The sequence below is a fragment of the Somniosus microcephalus genome, unplaced genomic scaffold (assembly GCF_052327205.1).
Source record: "Somniosus microcephalus isolate GS21.2 unplaced genomic scaffold, FLI_Smic_1.0 unresolved_chr2, whole genome shotgun sequence".
NCBI classification, from domain to species: Eukaryota; Metazoa; Chordata; class Chondrichthyes; order Squaliformes; family Somniosidae; genus Somniosus; species Somniosus microcephalus.
This window is the reverse complement of record NW_028225180.1, coordinates 1,992,611-2,011,288: the sequence shown is the minus strand read 5'-3', so window position 1 is coordinate 2,011,288 and position 18,678 is coordinate 1,992,611. Positions and strand designations below refer to the sequence as shown.

Below are 18,678 nucleotides of genomic sequence, written 5' to 3'. Positions count from 1 at the left end.
TGGGTGCAAGGTATTGACTTGGATAGAGAACTGGTTGGCAGACAGAAAGCAACGAGTTGGAATAAACGGCTATTTTTCCGAGTGGCATTCAGTGACTAGTGGGGTACTGCAGGGATCGGTCCTTGGTCCCAACTATTCACAACATACATTAATGATCTGGACAAGGTAACTAGTGGTAATACCTCCAAGTTTGCATACGACGCAAAGCTGGGTGGGCGTGTGTGCTGTGAGGAGGATGCCGAGAATGTCCAGTATGATTTGGACAGTTTGGGTGATTGGGCAGAAGCATGGCAGATGCAATATAATGTGGATAAATGCGTGGTTATCCACTTTGGTGTCAAAAACAGGAAGGCAGATTATTATCTGAATGGCAATAGATTGGGAGAAGGGGAAGTGCAACGAGACCTGGGCGTCCTTGTGCACCAGTCGCTGAACATAAGCCTGCAGGTGCATCAGGTGGTTAAGAAGGCAAATGGTATGTTGGCCTTCGTAGCAAGATGGTTTGAGTACAGGAAAAAGGATGTCTTGCGGCAGTTGTACAGGGCATTGGTGAGACCACATCTTTAGTATTGTGTGCAGTTTTAGTCGCCTTATCTGAGGAAGGATGTTCTTGCCATGGAAGGAGTGCAGCGAAGATTCTATAGGCTGATACCTGGGATGGCAGAATGACGTATGAGGAGAGATTGGGTCGATTGGGCTTGTACTCACTGGAGTTTCGAAGAATGAGAGGGTATCACATCGAAACTTATAAAATTCTATCAGCACTAGACAGACAAGATGATGGAAGGATGTACCCAATGGTCGGGGAGTCCAGAACCAGGGGTCACATTCTAAGGATAAGGGGTAAGCCATTTAGGAGAGAGATGAGGAGGAATTTCTTCACCCAGAGAGTGGTGAACCTGTGGAAGTCTCTACCACAGAAGGCAGTAGAGGCCAATTCATTAAATATATTCAAGAAGGAGTTGGATATATTTCTTAAGGCTAAAGGGATCAAGGGATATGGGGAGAAAGCAGGAACAGGGTACTGAATTTGGATGATCAGCCATGATATCATTGAATGGTGGAGCAAGCTCGAGGGGCTGAATGGCCTACTCCTGCTCCGATCTTCTATGTTTCTATGTTTCTATGATCTGGCCAATACTTATCTCAATCAACATCACTAAAACAGATGACCTGATCATTATTGCAATGCTGTTTGTGGGATCTTGCTGTATACAAATTGGCTGCCGTGTTTCCTAAAGCACAATAGTGACTTCACCCCAAAATGACTTCTTTGGCTGTAAAGTGCTTTGCGACATCCCAAGGTCATTAAAGGCGCTCTATAAATGTAAGTCCTTCTTTCTTAATAGAAACATTCAAAAGGAAATTCGATAAATACTTGAAAAGGAGAAATATTCTGGTCAATGGGGAAACGGCTTAATTGTTCACTACCATTCACGAAATGATATGACAGCTTTGATATAATCTGATCTGTTGGTTGTGGGATCGCTTGAATCTGCCTAATTCCATCCCACTGAGCACGATGGTAGTGGCACATGATACGATGGATGGTGTCCTCAGTGTGAAGGCGAGACGTATTCTCTACAAATATTGTTCAGTGGTCAGTCCTACCAAAGCGTCATGGACAGATGCATATGCGATAGGTAGATAGGTGAGGACGAAGTCACACAGGCTATTTTATCATGTTGACTCTCCCACGAGCTTCTTCAATCCCAGTCTGGCAATTCTTCAGGGCTCGGTTAATGATGGTGCTTCTGAGCCACTCTTGGTGATGAAGATTGAAGTCACCCCTTCCCCTCCCAGAGAGTATATTTCGGGCCCATTCTGCTCTCAGTGCTTCAATCAACTGGTGTTCTGCATGAAGATGTGCTGATTCATCTGCTGAATCAATGTGGTATGTAGAAACCAGCAGGAAGTTACCTTGCCCATGTTTGACTGGAAGCCATGAGAATTCATTATGTCCTTAGGCAATGGGCAGCACCAACATCGAGAGACCGGAATGCTGTAATGCTATTGTTGACCAGGAGCTCAGGCTTTTCGATGTCGACATTGCTGCCCTAAGTTAGACGAGGTGGGCAGGGTCAGGCCAGCTCAAGGAGCAAGTTGGTGGTTACGCCTTCTGCTGGAAGGGCAAACCTGAACAAGAGCGCCGGCTCCAAGGGGTAGGCTTCACATAAAAATTGAGCTTATTGGACGACGTCTCCGAGACACCCCTTGTGGAATGAACGAACGCCTAATGACTCTAAGACTCACCCTAGCCCGGAACCAGTCTGCTATGGTCATCACTGCGTACGCCCCATCGCTTCTTCTTCTTATCGTGTCCACGGACTGTCGATACATAGCCGAGCCAGGACTGGACACATTTTTGCGCCTTGTTGTTGCGTACGCCCCAGCGCTGGAAGCCACAGACGGTGCCAAAGGGGAATTCTACGCCAGCCTCGAATAAACCCTGTCCCGAGTAACAACGGGCAACAAGCTAATCCCCCTTGGCGACTTTAAGGCCAGAGTTGGAAAGGACACAGATCTCTGGGGGGGTGAGGTCGGCAGAGAGGGGGTAGAGGAAGCCAAATCCAACAGTACACTCCTACTGACGAAATTGTTAGAACATGACCTTGTCGTAACCAGCATCTTGTTCCATCAGAGAGACAAGTACAAGGATTCATAGCAACACACTCATTCCAAGCAGTGGCATCTGCTGGACTATGGCATCATCTGAGCGAGGACAGCAAGGACATCCGCATCACCCGCGCCATGATAAGAGCTGATGACTGCTGGACAGAGCACCTTCTAACCCACTCTGTCCTCTCCATCAATGTAGCCCCAAAACAGCGGTGGCAACAGAAACAATGCAACAGGAAAATCAACGCTGGAGCACTCAAACACCCTACAATGAAAGCCCTATTCAGCCTGCGCCTCACAACCAACCTGATAATTCCACGTGATTCAGAGACACAGGGTGTCCACATTGCCTGGTCTGCACTCAAGGCCTCCATAATCAGCACCTGTGAAGAGACGCTCAGTCACTCGACCAGGAAACACCAAGACTGGTTCGACGAGAACGGCCAGAAGATCCACGAGCTAATAACCCGCAAGTGCAAGGCATTCCTGATCTTGAAACAGCAACACAACTCGAGCGCGAGAAAGCCACTCTGCAGATGCCTAAAAGGCCGATGTCCAACAAAAAACTCGCGATCTAAAGAACAGGTGGTGGGTGGAGAAAGCGCTTGAGATCCAGCAGCTAGCTGACAACCGCAACATGCGTAGATTATTTAGCGCAGTCAAGACCACCAACGATCCAAGTACCCAAGGGCCTACCCCAATGAGGGCCAAGGATGGAGAGGTAATCATCAAGGACAGAGAGGCAGTCAGTGCCTGCTGGAAGGAGAACTTCGAAGGTCTCCTTAACCAAGACTCTGTCTTCGACATAACTGTCCTCAACTCCATCCCAGAGCAAGCTGCACGCCACCCCCTCAGCATAATCCCAGCCCGGCATGAGGTTGAAAAGGCCACCCAACAACTGAAGAACAACAAGCCCTCAGTGGCAGATGGAATCCCCGCTGAGGCGCTGAAGCATGGCGGAGAAGCACTATTGGCCCGAATATATGAACTCATTTGTCTTATTTGGAAGGTGGAGAACATGCCAGGGGATCTCAGAGAAGCCACAGTCATGACCATCTTCAAGAAAGATGACACGTCCGATTACGATAATTACAGAGGAGTTTCCCTGCTGTCTGCCTCAGGGAAAGCCATTGCAAGAATACTGCTCACTCGCCTTCTCCCAGTGGTTGAGGAGCACCTCCCAGCTTCACAATGCTGATTCCGCCCACTAAGAGGAATAATGGATATGATCTTCACCGCGCTTCAAAAACAAGAGTAATACTGGTAATAGCACTAACCACTTTACATGGCCTTCTTTGACCTCACAAATGCCTTCGACACTGTCAACCATGAGGGATTATGGATTGTCCTCCTCAAATTCGGCAGCCCTCAAAATTGTGCCATCATCCTCCGCCTGCTTCACGACGACATGCAAGCCGTGATCTTGACCAACGGTTCCACCACATACACAGTTCACGTAAGGACCAGGGTCAAGCAAGGCTGTATCATCGCGCCAACGCTCTTCTCGATCTTCCTGGCGCCAAGCACATGGTCTACAGAGCAGTGGTGATTCCCGCCCTCCTGTACATTTCAGAGACATGGACCATGTCGAGCAGACACCTAAAAGCACTGGAGTGGTACCATCAAAGCTGCCTCTGCAAGATCCTGCAAATACATTGGAATGTTGGCACAACAATGTCAGTGTTCTCGCTCAGGCCAACATCCCCTGCTTCGAAGCTTTGAACATGCTCCGCATGCTGGATACGAGACTCCCAAAGCAAGACCTCTACTCAGAGCTCTAACATGGCAGGAGAGCCCCAGGTGGGCAGAGGAAACACTTCAAGGACACCCTCAAAGCCTCCTTGGAAAAGTGCAACATCGCGTCCGATACCTGGGAATTCCTGGACCAAGACCGCTCAAAGTGGAGGAGAAGCATCCAGGAAGGCACTAAACACCTCTTGTCTCTTCCCCAGCAGTAAGTGGAAGCCAAGCACAAACGCAGAAGGACCGCACGTCAACAGAAGCAGCCCATCCACCCGTCCGTTCAACCACCGTCTGCCCCACCAGTGACAGAGATTGGTTATGCAGTATTGGACTCATCATTCACCTGAGATCTCATTTAGTGTGGAAGCAAGTCATCCTCGGTTCTGAGGGATTTCCTAAGAAGAGAAGAAGCAGAAATGTTGAAGATTCGCAGGATCTCTCCCAGCCGACTGTATACCTCTGTGCCCCCACCCCTGCAGAGCCTGTCCTGCTGGTGGAACAGGATATAATCTGGGATGGTGAGGGAGGAGTCGGGAATTTTGACTTATTGGTCTGCGTCTGTGACTATGATTGTGCGAGGATTGAATGTTTCCAGAGAGTTTCATGGAGTATTGAGACAGGTGCAGGATTGTTATCTGATTGGTTAATATTTTAAGCGTTTTGCTTTGATACCTTGGTGTCAACCCATTGCTCGATTTATTACTTGCCCCCTCTGTAAAGCATCATTACAAGATTAGGTGTTTTAGGTCAATCATTGGAAATACCCTGTTGTTCTTGTTCTAGATTCTGTTGAATAGAATGCCCTGGGAATCAAATTGGTGGACTGAGGCGGGAACATATAACATTGGCTGCTCTGCAATTGAAATTCCTGGTGGGAGCAGTGTTACCTAGGCATTTACTGTTATTGTTTACCGTTTAATATCTAAATTTCCCAGCTTTAAGCAGGGTTATAATGGGATATACAAGCCCTACGAATCAGAGCAGCTGAAGGCAGTTAATTAGGCAAAGTAGATTAAACTGGCTCTCTTGCAACTGGGCTCAGCATGTCTCTTTTGTTTCAGGGACTATAAAACAGGCTTTGAACAGCGATTTTGCACTTAGTGCGGTTTGAACTGAGTGCTGCGATTTGATTGAGTCAGAAGTTAGGTGAAGAGTGCAAGGAGGAGCTTCCTTGCTTCGCCTTTGTTTTTCCTAACTTTTCACCCTGTAGGCATTGGTCCTTACTCTACACCAAGGAAAGAAGCCAAGAGCGGGAGCAGTCAAACAGCAACAACTGCGAAACTGCTAACGTGACTTCATTAACACGGAAAGAGCTGATTGGTAAGTAGGACCTGGTGTGTATTTCTACACTCCAGTCCTTAAATTCAAAGTAACATCTCTAGTTTAGAGCAGTATTGTTTAAAGGGAAGTAAGGTCCCTAGTGTATTTAATATTCATTTATTTTAAGGAAGTAAAGGAGTAAATTAAGGGTAGGACATGGCAGGGCAGCTCGGCAGGGAGTGCTCCTCATGTGCTATGTGGGAAGCCAGGTACACTTTCGGTGTCCAGGGCGAACACATGTGCAGGAAGTGTCTCCAGCTGCACCTACTCGAATTCCATGTTTCGGAGCTGGAGCTGCGGCTGGAGTCACTGTGGTGGGGGACATGGTTTATCAGGGGAATGCAGCAAGAGCCATGTACGTGGCACTAAGGGTGGCTCAACTGCACAGGAGGAGAGTAAAAAGGGTGGGAGAGCAATAGTGATCGGGGATTCAATCGTAAGGGGAACAGATAGACGTTTCTGTGGCCTCAGATGTGACTCCAGGAAACTATGTTCATTCCCAGGTGCCAGGATCAAGGAACTCACTGAACAGCTGCACCGCATTCTGAAGGGGAGGGCAAACAGTCAGAGTGGTGGTTCACATTGGTACGAATGACATGGTTAGGAAGAGGGATGATGTCCTGCAACAAGAATTGAGGGAGCTAGGTAGCAGATTAAAAAGCAGGACCTCAAATAATGTAATCTCTGGATTACTCCCGGTGCCACGTGCTAGTGAGTATAGGAATAGGAGGATAGTGCAGATCTATGCGTGGCTGAAAAAATGGTGCAGGAGGGACGGCTTTAGTTTCCTGGATCACTGGGTCTGCTTCTGGGGAAGGTGGGACCTGTATAAGTCGTACGGGTTGCTGCTGAACCGGAACGGGTCCAACATCCTTGCAGGGATGTTTGCTGGTACGATTGTGGTAGGTTTAAACTAACTTGCCAGGGGGATGGGTTACGGTGTGGGGCTATAGTAGTGGGTGATGCACAGCCAAACATAGTGGAAAAAAAACTCTTCATCCTAGAAGGCAGAGCCAATCCATAACGGCACCAGGGTGTATGGCAAGGCTGGATGGCATTTATTTGAATGCAAGGAGTCTTGCGAGTAAGGCAGAAGAATTGAAGTTGTTGATGAACACATGAGAGTAGGATATTTTTGCTATCACAGAGACATGGTTGAGGGAGGGGCAGGACTGGCAGCTCAATATTCCGGGGTATAGAATCTTCAGGCTATACAGAGGGGTGGGTGAAAACGGAGGGAGTGTCGCAATATAAATCAAGGAGTCAATTACTGCTGTAAGGAGGGAATATATCTCAGCAAGTTCCTCTAATGAGACCATAAGCGTTAAACTTTAAAAAAAAAACAGGCAAGCACTTTGCTGGGAGTGCACTATAGGCCACCAAACAGTCAGGGGGAGAAAGAGGAACAGATATGTAGGCAAATCTCAGAAAAGTGTAGATAGAATAGGGTAATAAAAGTAGGGGATTTCAACTTCCCCAATATTAACTGGGATAGTCAGAGTGTGAAAGGCTTTCACGGTGCAAAATTCTTGAAGTGCATCCAAGAGAGCCTTTTGAGCCACCATGTTGAATGTCCTACAAGAGATGTAACTCTAGGGAATGTAGCCGGGCAAGTGGTAGAAGTGTCAGTAGGGGAGCATTTTTGTGACAGTGGCCATAATTCCTTGAGAAATAAGGTTCTCATTGAAAAGGACAAAGATGGACCAGAAATAAAGTTTCTAAATTGCGGGGAAGGCCGATTTTAATATGATAAGGCTGGATCTGGCCAAAGTGGACTGGGCTCAGCTACTTGGAGGAAAATCCAAATCAGAGCACTGGGAGTCTTTCAGAAAGGAAATAGAGAGAGTACTGCGCCATCATGTTCCCGTAAAGGTCAAGGGTGGGACCAACAAGCCCAGGGAATCCTGGATGTCAAGGGATATACAATAATGGATTAGGGAAAAAAGGGAGGCTGTTGGCAGATACAAATGCCTAAAAACAAATGGAGCCTTAGAGGATCATACAAAGTGCAGGGGGGTACTTAAAAAATAAATCAGGAGAGCAAAGAGGGGGCAAGAAAAAACACCAGTGGGCAAAATAAAGGAAAATCACAAGGTGCTTTATAAGTATATTAAGGTCAAGAGGATAACCAGGGAAAGGGTAGGGCCCATTAGGGACCAAAGTGGCCATCTGTGTGTAGAGCTGGAACATGCGGGTGAAGTTTTAACTTAAAATTTTGCAGCTGTGTTCACTACGGAAAATAGAGATTTTAGGCATAGAAATCAGGCAGGGGGATTGTGATATACTTGAACAAATTAGTATTGAGTGGGAGGAGGTACCAGCGGTTTTAGCGGGCTTAAATTTGGATAAAGCCCCAGGCCCAGACGAGATGTATCCCAGTCTGCTGCGTAAGACATGGTAGGAGATTGCAGGGGCTCTGACACAAATACGCAGAACATATCTGGCCACAGGAGAAGAGCCAAAGGACTGGAGGACAGCTAACATAGTACCATTATTCAAGAAGGTGAGTAGGGATGAACCAGGGAATTACAGGCCAGTGAGCCTAACATCAGTGGTAGGGAAATTATTGGAAAATATTCTGAGGGACAGAAATAGTCTCCACTTGGAGAGGCAAGGATTAATCAAGAATAGTCAGCATGGATTTGTCAGGGGGAGATAAAGTGTGCCAAATTTCATTGAATTTTTCGAAGGGGCTGACTTTGGTTTGTCTGTGATGGTAGTGCAGTTGATGTAGTCTACATGGACTTCAGTAAGGCTTTTGACAAAGTTCTGCATGGGAGACTGGTCAAGAAGTTAAGAGACCATGGGATCCAGGGCAATTTGGCAATTTGATCCAAAATTGGCTTAGTGGCAGGAGGGAGAGGTTGATGATCGAAGATTGTTTTTGTGACTGGAGGCCTGTGTCCAGTGGAGTACTGCAGGGTTCGGTGCTGGGCCCTTTGCTGTTTGTAGTATACATGAATGATGTAGATATGAATGTAGGAGGTATGATCAGCAAGTTCGCAGATGACAGTAAAAATGGTGGAGTGGTTAATAGCAAGGAGGGAAGCCTTAGGCTACAAGATGATATTGACGGGTTGGTCAGTTGAGCAGAACAGTGGCAAATGGAATTTAACCCTGAAAAGTGTGAGGTCATGCATTTTGGGAGGACTAACAAGGCAAGGGAATACAACATGATTGGTAGGATCCTAGGAAGGACAGAGGATCAGAGGGACATTGGCGTGCATGTACATAGATCCCTGAAGGCAGCAGGACAGCTAGATTAGGTGGTTAAAACGGCATATGGGATAATTGCCTTGATTAGCCGAGCCATAGAAAATAAGAGCATGGAGGTCATGATGGAGCTGCACAAAATGCTGGTTAGGCCGTAGCTGGAACGTTGTCTGCAGTTCTAGTCGGCACACTATAGGAAGGATGTGATTGCATTGGAGAGGGTGCAGAGGAGATTCACTAGGATGTTACCTGGGCAGGAGCACTGCAACTATGAAGAGAGACTGGACAAGCTGGGGTTGTTTTCCTTAGAGCAGAGAAGCCTGAGGGGGGAACAGATTGAGTGGTACAAAATTATGAGGGGCATGGATAAGGTAGATAGCTATGAACTTTTCCCCTTAGTAGTGGGGTCAATAACCAGGGGGCATAGTTTCAAGGTATGGGGCAGGAGGGTTAGAGGGGATTTGAGGAAAAGCGTTTTCACCAGAGGGTGGTTAGTATCTGGAACCCTGTGCCTGAAAGGGTGATAGAGGCAGGAACACTCACAATATTCAAGAAGCATTTGGATGAGCACTTGAAAAGCCATAGCATACAAGGCTATGTCCAAGTGCTAGAAAATGGCATTAGAATAGATAGGGCTTGATGGCCAGCGCGGACACGATGGGCCGAAGGGCCTCTTTCAGTGCTGTGTAACTCTATGGGGGAGAAATTCAGTATTGCCACGTTTGGGGCGTTATACTCGAACGGGCGCAAAATTTAACATCCGGTGAAAATTATCGCCACCTACCTCTAACTTGACCTGCTTCACCCCAGGAGGTGCTTGGAGCGCTGAAACAGGCACTGCACGACTGTCCTAAGGTGCTAAGCTGCAGAAGCGAGGTGCTTCCACTGAGGGCGGGTGCAGCGCAGGTGCGGCCAGTTAGCGATTGCACACAGACACGCTGGCACCGATCAGCTCTTAAAGGGGAGGGTCGATCTTGGATTGCAGCCACATCCTACATATCGGAGCAGTGATTGTCGGCCTGGACAGACCCGCTGCCACATTCTAACGCCTAGGACCATGGAGAGGGCCAGGGAGCGAGGGCAGTGGTTCAGTGAGGGGGCCCTGCAGGTTTTGATTGATGCAGTGGCATGCAGGCGATCCATCCTGTTTCTGGACAATGGCAGGCGGCCGCTGCCCACCGACTATCGCAATTCTTGGAGGGAGTTGGCTCACAGAGTGACCTCCAGCAGCATGGTGCCTATGACCCCTGTGCAATGCAGGAAGAAGTTCAACGACCTCAATCGGGTCGCCAGGGTGATTACCCTTTTCAGTATCCTCTTCATCCCTGCATGTGCACCTCACTTTATGGCCAAAGGGTCCTGAAATGCCCAATGCCCAGCCCTCATCCAACACCTATGGGCCTTTTATGAAACTTAAGCGCTCATTCAGCACTTTACACACTGTAAGGGCTATTCTACCATGGGAGGCAGTGTAGCCAAGATCAGGGCTTCATACTGTAAGGGCTATTCTACCATGGGTGACAGTGCAGCAAATTTCAGGGATTCACACTGTAAGGGCTATTCGACATGGGATGCAGTGCAGCCAAGATCAGGGCTTCAAACTGTAAGGGCTATTCGTTCAAGGGAGGCAATGCAGCCAAGATCAGGGCTTCACATATTAAGGGTTATTCCAAAATGAATGGCAGTGCAGCCATGATCAGGGCTTCATACTGTACTCAGAGCCCATCCTTTCTCTTGCAGGGCAAGCTGGCCCACACCAGAAGGCAGCAGCAACAGACTGGGGGAGGCCAGCCTCACCTTCAAGACCTCAGCAATCTGGAGCAGTGAGTCCAGCGCATTATGGCAGGCCGGATGATTGGACCCGTCGCCACTGGAGATGCTGAGCCCGTTATGGACAGCAATGGTAAAGTCATCATTTTTTTGACCTCTCTCCTTCCACTTGTGCCTCACACCAGCATCATTTGCCACTATCGAACCAATACAGTGCATTGCAGCACTCATGCCTCCCTTGCTGCCGCCCTGTCCTCACGCTAAGCAACTCTTGTACGTCCCTGCTTTCAGATGCTGATTCGCCAGGTGAGGAGGTGAGCCCTCAAGCTGCCACTGTGAGTGTTTCTGAAGGCGAGGAGGGACAGCAAGCCGGACCATCAGTGTCACCCTCAGCCGAGGCAGCCTATGGCCATAATGGGAACACGTCTTCCCTGGAGGGGAGCAGGGGGGAAGAGTCTGAGGAGGGTGAAGCGCCGGGAATTGCCAGTGGGCTGCAGCAATGTGGGGGGGGTGGTGGTTAGGGAAGCCCGGTGGCAAGCTCTACCCGGAGGGAGAGTCTGGCCTCCAGTCCTGCTACAGTGAGCGCAGAAGAGGTGTGTCTCCTCACTGAAATGGGCGCCTAGGCGGAGCAGAGGCATACTGATCTCATGGCTGCAGTGGCAAGGATGCCCGAATCCATTGAGTTACTGGCAAGGAGCTCGAGTGTCGAGGACTTCAGCGCAGCACAGGCAAGGAGTGTCCAGGTCTTCAGCGCAGCACAGGCGAGGAGTCTGCAGGACATCGGTGCAGTACAGGTGACTTCCACACAAGTGCTTGTGGTGCACTGCAGTCAGTGGCTGGTCTGATGCAGACGCAGGTTGAGGCCACACGAGCACTGACTGCTGCTACCCTCGCTGCCTCGGGAATGAATCACCGGGGCCCTCGCCGCGCTACAGAAGGCCAGCAGCCTGTGCTTCAGCAGATTGCTCTGCATGCTGCAGTCCTACTCCGTGGGAGTGCCAGTGTGTCATTCGACCGGGGAGTGCCTGTCTCTGTCAGGATGGCAGCATTCCTGCTGCCAACACTGTCACTTCTCCACTGCAGCTGCCACCACGCGTAGGACAGACTGCTGCCTCACTTGCAGAGTTGGAGCAGTCAGCAGCCGGGCCCTCCAGGCCCAGAGCTGGGCCAGGCCGTCCCTCAAGTGCATCTGCCGACTCAGTTTCTGACACTCAGCAGCCTTCTCCCAGCTATGCTGCAGCCACTGGGTCCCATTGCGGAGGAGCTGCAGGTTGGGAAGGAGCCAATCTCGCAAGCGAAGCAGATCACCCTCGAAGGACAAAAAGTAGGAGGTGTGGCAAAATGCTGTTAATTTTTTTAGTGAAGGCAGAGGATCGTGGTCATTTTTGTTAACTCTTTGTTCATTGTCTCCAGGTTGTGAGAGCCAGTTATGTGTCTGACTGCTTTTCCTGGGGTTTCTCTCTATTACATTGTCATGAGGGAAGGGCACACAGTTTGTTAAATAAAGAAGTGTCTTTATTGTCATGTTTGCTCTTTGAACTATTTGTTGCCTTGACCGGCTCAGGGGTTGCGGAACGGTTCCATTCATGTTCTTTCTATGGCAGAAGCCATTCCCTCAGAGGGGGCCTAGTACCAACTTGCAATAAGCCGCTGACAGACAGCCCTTGAACTTTCTGACTCCCTCCCGTCTTGGTGCTCCTCCTCCTCCTCCTCTGCTGGTGCTCCAATGTCTGGTGGCAGTGGCTGAGTCCCGAGGATTGCCAGGTTATGCAGCATGCAGCACACTACAATGAAATGGGAGACTCGCTCAGGTGAGTGCAGAAGTGCTCTCCCAGAATGGTCCAGAAAGCGGAACCGCTACTTTAGCACGCCGATTGTGTGCTCAATGATGTTCCTGGTCGCTTGATGGCTCTCATTGTATCGTTCTTCAGCAGGGGTGCTGGGCGCATGGAGCGGAGTCATCAGCCAGGTGCACAGAGGATAGCCCTTGCCCCCGAGAAGCCAGCCTCCTTGGTGAGCTGGGGCTTCGAACAGGACTACCACAGAAGTCTGTCGCAGGATGAATGCATTGTGGTTGCTGCCTGGAAAGCCGCCATTGACAGCTAGTATCAGCTGTCTGTGGTCACACACCAACTGCACGTTCAACGAATGGAACCGCTTCCGGTTGCGATAAACCTCGGCATTCTCTTGCGGCACCCGCAAAGCCAGATGCATGCAGTCAATGGTGCCCTGGACCATGGGGAATCCCGCTATTCTTGCAAATCACATTGCATGCTCTTGCTGCTTGTCCAGGGTCATGGGGAAGGAAATGTAATGACGTCTCCTTTTAAAGAAGGCATTCATGACTTGGCGGATGCAGCAATGCACCGCAAACTGGGAGACATTGGCAATTCCCCCAGTAGCAGATTGGAAGGAGCCGGTGGCATAGAAGTTGAGAGCACTGTCACCTTCACTGCCACCGACAGAGACGTCCTGCTCCTCAGTTGAGGCTGCAGATCTGGATGAAGCAGCTGGCAGTGCTCAGTGACCACGTCCCTGCTGAATCGAAGCCTCCAGAAACACTGCTCCTCAGACATGTTGATGTAGGAGAACTGTTGGCGGAATACCGTGGGAGGGTAAGGCCTCCTGTGCCGATGCCTGTAGGCCCTCCTCCATCTGGCCATGATTGGCACTCTCTCTCAGCGTCTCTGAGCCCTCTCAATGCAATGGAGAAACCAAAAGTTTCCACCCATTGCAAGCCCCATAGTGTGTGACCACTCAAGGTTATGCCAGTGAAAAATCAAACCGACTACAAAGTTCTGGGCTGAAGCCAGAAGTACCTCTGCGAGCGCTGACTCAATGCAGAAAGCTCGCGCCCTTTGTCTGTCTGCAAATCTCTCTCTCTCTCACAGAAGGTGTGGTTCAAAAATGGCTACAACAAAGAAGCCAGGAAGAGCCCCCTTTGAATAACGCCCCCCCAACCCCACAGAGACTAGGAACCGTTCCAGTCAACCAGTCGCTGGGAGCGCCAGGTGGCAACGAGGGGGACGCCACTGATGTTCCGGTTCGGGGAGCGCCAAGGGCGTTGCCCCAGGAAAGGACGTCAGGATCTGCCTGCGCAGCTGAGCGGGCGTTGTGATTTTGCAATGCTGCTAAATATCCACTGAATTTCGCGAGAGGCGCATGTTTCGCTGTGCCCGGACGCTAGCCGCGTCGCACCCCACTTATTGCCCTCTTGAGGTGCTAACGGCTGTTGCTAACAACTGAATTTCTCCAACTAGGACTCTATGGCAGACCTGGGAATGCAATTCCTGGACTGAGGCGGGAGCAGTGTAATCTAGGGGGCCCTAGGACCCAACTTTCTGGAGTGAGGCGGCAGCAGTTTAATCTGGGCGTCTCTGGGAATGAAATTCCAGGACTGAGGTGGAAGCAGTGTTAAGAAGGCATCCATGGGAATGAAGTTCCTGGACTGAGGGAACAAGTGTCTTAACTAGGCGGCCATGGGAATGACATTCCTGGTAGGAGGCGGGAACTGTGTAATCTTACCGGCCCAGGGAATTATTTTCAAGGACTGAAGTGGGAGCAGTGTAATCTAGGCGACCCAGGGAATTACATTTCTGGAGTGTGTAAGGAGCAGTGTTATCTAGGCGGCCCAATGAATTACATTCTTGGGCTGAGCGGGAGCAGTGTAATCTTGGTGGCCCTGGGAATGAAATTCCTGTACTGAGGAAGGGTATAGTATTGAATACGCTCATTTTAAATTTAAAGCTGTGTGCAATAATGTGAGCTAAATTGTATTGTAGTGAAGGGTTGTGGTGAAAATGTGTCAATGAGTCTGTTTGTTCAATGAATGTAAATAATGCCAGTTACAGTGAGGCCTAATGATGTCACTCGCATATTTCCCTCTCCTCTAAATAAGGAGCTCCCTTCACTATGTGACATCACACAATCATCGGGTTGTCTCCAGCACAAAGACCACCAGACTCTCAGAGAAGGGATGTCCTGGGTTCGAGGATCTCTATGGAAAGTATTCTTGAACAGTGACAGTTAACAAGAATACAATGGAATAACAACAGAAACTGTTGAAAACACACATCAGGTCAGGAAGCATTCGTGGAGCGAGAAAGAGTTACGTTTCAGGTCTGTGACCGTTCGTCAGAACTGAAAAAGTTAGAGCTGCAACAGATTTTAAGTAGATGCAGGGGCAGGGAAATTGGGGAGGGGTGGAGGAAAGAACAAAAGGGTTTGTCTGTGATAGGGTTGAGTGCAGGCGTGCTTAAATGTTGCAAATGGCGATGGGAGAAACATCAACAGCTGCCGCCTGAATAAAACAGGTGCGGGGGTTATGGTGCGAAATTGCGGAACCCAATGTTAACTTCAAAACACTTCTTACAGCCCAGTTATCTTTAACTGCAGTGCAATTGTATTTATTATCTTAGCACTTGCATATTACAGCCGTACATTTCAAATACAATTGCCTGTAATTATTGCACACCAGGATTTCATTTCTGTATTTTGCTGTTGCATTCATTTTCAGTTATGAATATAATGAATATTCTAAGCAGGTGCAGGAATCAAAGCGGGATTCCCCCCTCCCTAATATAGGGGCACTGAAGGGAATAGCACCATCCAAATACTGACTGATCCCAGGACACGAATGCTTCCTGAGGTATTCTGGTCCTTTGTGACCCTGGTACCTCGGGTGGTGTTTCTGTCTGCAGGGCTAAAGGTAGATCTACCATTTCATCACTCATTGATCAAACATCTGTTACTTCCCTGTTCTATTTATCCCCGTTTCATTTCTAAAATCCACAATGTATTCCCAATTACTCTTACAACAAACCCTCTATTCAACAACCCCTAATTCCATCAAACTCCTGTACTTGCTCCCAGCCTGATGTGTTTTTTCCCTTCCTCTCAGTGAACATAGTGACGATTGTGATCCTGTCTCAGGGAAAGTGCGGTCTCTCCAAATGTGTCACTCGCTACCTGGTGGCCATGGCAGCGGCGGATCTACTGGTCGTTATCCTCGACCTGATACTGAGGCACATTCCGATTGTTTATAGGGAACAGTTTCGTTTCGTGGAGTCCATCCCCATGTGTAATATCCACGCCGTCATGCTTTATGCCGCCACAGACTGTTCTGTCTGGTTCACCGTCACTTTCACCTTTGATCGATTTGTGGCCATTTGTCGCCAGAAGCTGAAAACTAAATATTGCACCGAGAAAACGGCGGCTGTGGTTCTGGGAACAGTGACTGTGCTGAGCAGTTCAAAGAACATTTTCTGGTATTTTATGTTCACAGATCGGTATCGGCTTCAGAACCTCCCCTGGTTTTGTGATGTTACTTTATATGTTCCGTTTTCCTGGGTATGGGGAGCAATTGAGTTCCTTCATTATATTCTCACCCCGGGGCTCCCATTTGTTGTGATTCTGCTGCTGAATGCTGTCACCGTCAGACACATTTTAGTGTCCAGCAGAGCCCGCAGGAGACTCCGGGGTCCCAGCAGTGGGGAGAGTCCTAGAGACCCAGAGATGGAGAGCCGCAGGAAATCCATCATTTTACTGTTTGTTATCTCCGGCAATTTCATCCTCTTATGGGCAGTGTTTATGGTGTATTATATATTGAGGCGGATATCATTTTTGTGGCCAGTTTCAATAATTCTGCCGCATTTTGTCAGGGAAATAGGATTGATGCTGCAGATGCTGAGTTGCTGCACAAACACTGGGATTTATGCCGTGACACAGACTAAGTTCAGAGAGCAGTTGAAGAATGTGGGAAAATACCCCTTTTTTTATATTGTAAAATTCATTAAAGGTTGATGTGAAGCAGAGACTTTGCAGCCTCAGAGCTCCCTGGGCCTGATATTGTGTCGAGGCACTACCCACAGGCCGGGCCACCCGCCGCGGGGAACTTCACATGACAAAGATGATGGCTCCGGTGTCCGCACAAATATGATGATTGTGGTGCCTCGCAAAAAGATTGTGGCCTCGGCACCCCACGTAAGATGGCGGCCCTGGCACTCCCCTCAAAGATGGTGGCCTCAGCACCCTGTACAAGATCTCGACCCCGGCGCCCCACACAAAGATGGTGGCCTCAGCACCCCGTACAAGATCTCGACCCCGGCGCCCCACACAAAGATGGTGGCCTCAGCACCCCGTACAAGATCTCGACCCCGGCGCCCCACACAAAGATGGTGGCCTCAGCACCCCGTACAAGATCTCGACCCCGGCGCCCCACACAAAGATGGTGGCCTCGGCGCCCCGCAGTAATGGTGCCCATGGCGCTCCCCACAAAATTGGCGGCCCCGGGACCCAGCTAAAAGATTGCTGCCCCAGCATCATGCACAAAGAATGCCCCCCGGGGTCACGAACAATTATGGTGGCACCGTTGCCCCACAAAAAATTGCCGCTCCTGTGCCCCACACAAACATGTCGGCTCCATTGCTTCACACAAAAATAGCGACACCGGCACCCCAAACACAAATGTCTGGTGCGGCATCTCGCACAAAAATGGTGGATCCGGCAATTCGCACAAAGATGGCAGCTCCTGTGCCCCTAACAAAGAAGGCGGATCTGCGCCCCGAACAATTCTGGGGGTCTGGCTTCCCTAACAAGGATTGTGGAACTGGTCCCCCTACAAAATATGGTGGCGCTTGCGTCCCGCAAAAAGTTGGCGTCTCTGGGGCCCGAAAACAATGATGGCGGCTCTGGTTACAACATTATATCACTTTATTTGCTCCCAACCCTCACTATCTCCTCTTCGAAAGCTTCCCAATGCTGGGATTGACGTCCCTTCAAGTAACTGTTTCCAGTCCACTTTTGCCAAATCACATCGCAGCTTAAACAATTAGCCTTTCCACAATTGAGAACTTTTACACATGGTCTGTCTTTGTCCTTTTCCATAATGGGAGATGTAATAATGATGTCAAACTCATGATGGGTTTTGATAGAATTCATAAGTCGGAACTGTCTCCAGTGGTAGAATGGTAGGTAACCAGAAGTCACAGATTGAAGGTAATGGGCAAAAGAACCAGAGGAGAGATGAGGAGAATTTTCGTTATGCAGTGAGTTGTTGTCTCAGAATGCATTGTCTGAGGACGTGATGTAAGCAGATTCAAGGGTGTGTTTCGACAGGAAATTGGATTAATAATTAACAGGAAATTTTTACACGGTTCTGGCTAAAGATTAGGACTGATCAGATAGCTCTTTCAAAGAGCAGGCATGAACATGATGGGCCGAATGAAATCCTTCTTTGCTGTACCATTTTATGATAAAAGCAAAAGACAGGAAGGAGAAAAACAAAAGTGGCAGTCAGAGAAATCAACGGTTTAAATCAAACATGGCCACAGTAAATAATAATTCTAATAGGTGTAAGAGCGTTAAAAACACAAGCCTGAAGGCTTTGTGTCTTAATCTGAGGAGCATTCGTAAAAGGGTGGATGAATTAGCTGTGCAAATAGAGGTCAACGAATATGATTTGATTTGGATTACAGAACCATGGCTCCAGGGTGGCGAAGGCTGGGAACTCAACATCCAGGGGTATTCAATATTCAGGACAGATTGGCAAAAAGGAAATGGAGGTGGGGTAGCATTACTGGTTAAAGAAGGGATTAACGCAATTGTAAGGAAGGATTTTAGCTCTGACGATGTGGAATCTGTATGGGTAGATATGAGAAATACCATGGGGCAGCAAACGTTAGCAGGAGTGGTACATAGACCTCCAAACAGTAATGCGGAGGTTGGGGATGGCATTAAAAGGGAAATTAGAGAAAAGTGCAAAAAGGGCACAGCAGTCATCATGGGTGACTTTAATCTACATAGACTGGGTGTTATGTAACGAGAGAGGATTAATTAGCAATCTTGTTGTACGAGGCCCCTTGGGTCGGAGCGATCATAATATGTAGAATTCTTCTTCAGATGGAGAATGAAGTAGTTGACTCAGAGATTAGGGTGCTGAATTTAAATAAAGGAAACTACGATGGTCTGAGGCAAGAATTGGGTAGGATTGATTGGGGAATGTCACTCAAAGGG

At 48.8% G+C, this 18,678-nt stretch overlaps 1 protein-coding gene across 1 annotated transcript; it reads left to right on the top strand.

The window, feature by feature from the left end:
* Nucleotides 1-4,203: 4,203 nt before the first annotated feature.
* LOC147092034 (putative G protein-coupled receptor 139) lies at nucleotides 4,204-16,470 on the top strand. The gene is made up of 3 exons (XM_085976408.1): nucleotides 4,204-4,295; nucleotides 5,573-5,682; nucleotides 15,566-16,470. Exons 1-3 carry the CDS (start codon nucleotides 4,204-4,206, stop codon nucleotides 16,465-16,467), a joined length of 1,104 nt encoding a protein of 367 aa, XP_085832534.1. The 3' UTR covers nucleotides 16,468-16,470.
* The last annotated feature ends 2,208 nt before the right edge of the window (nucleotides 16,471-18,678 follow it).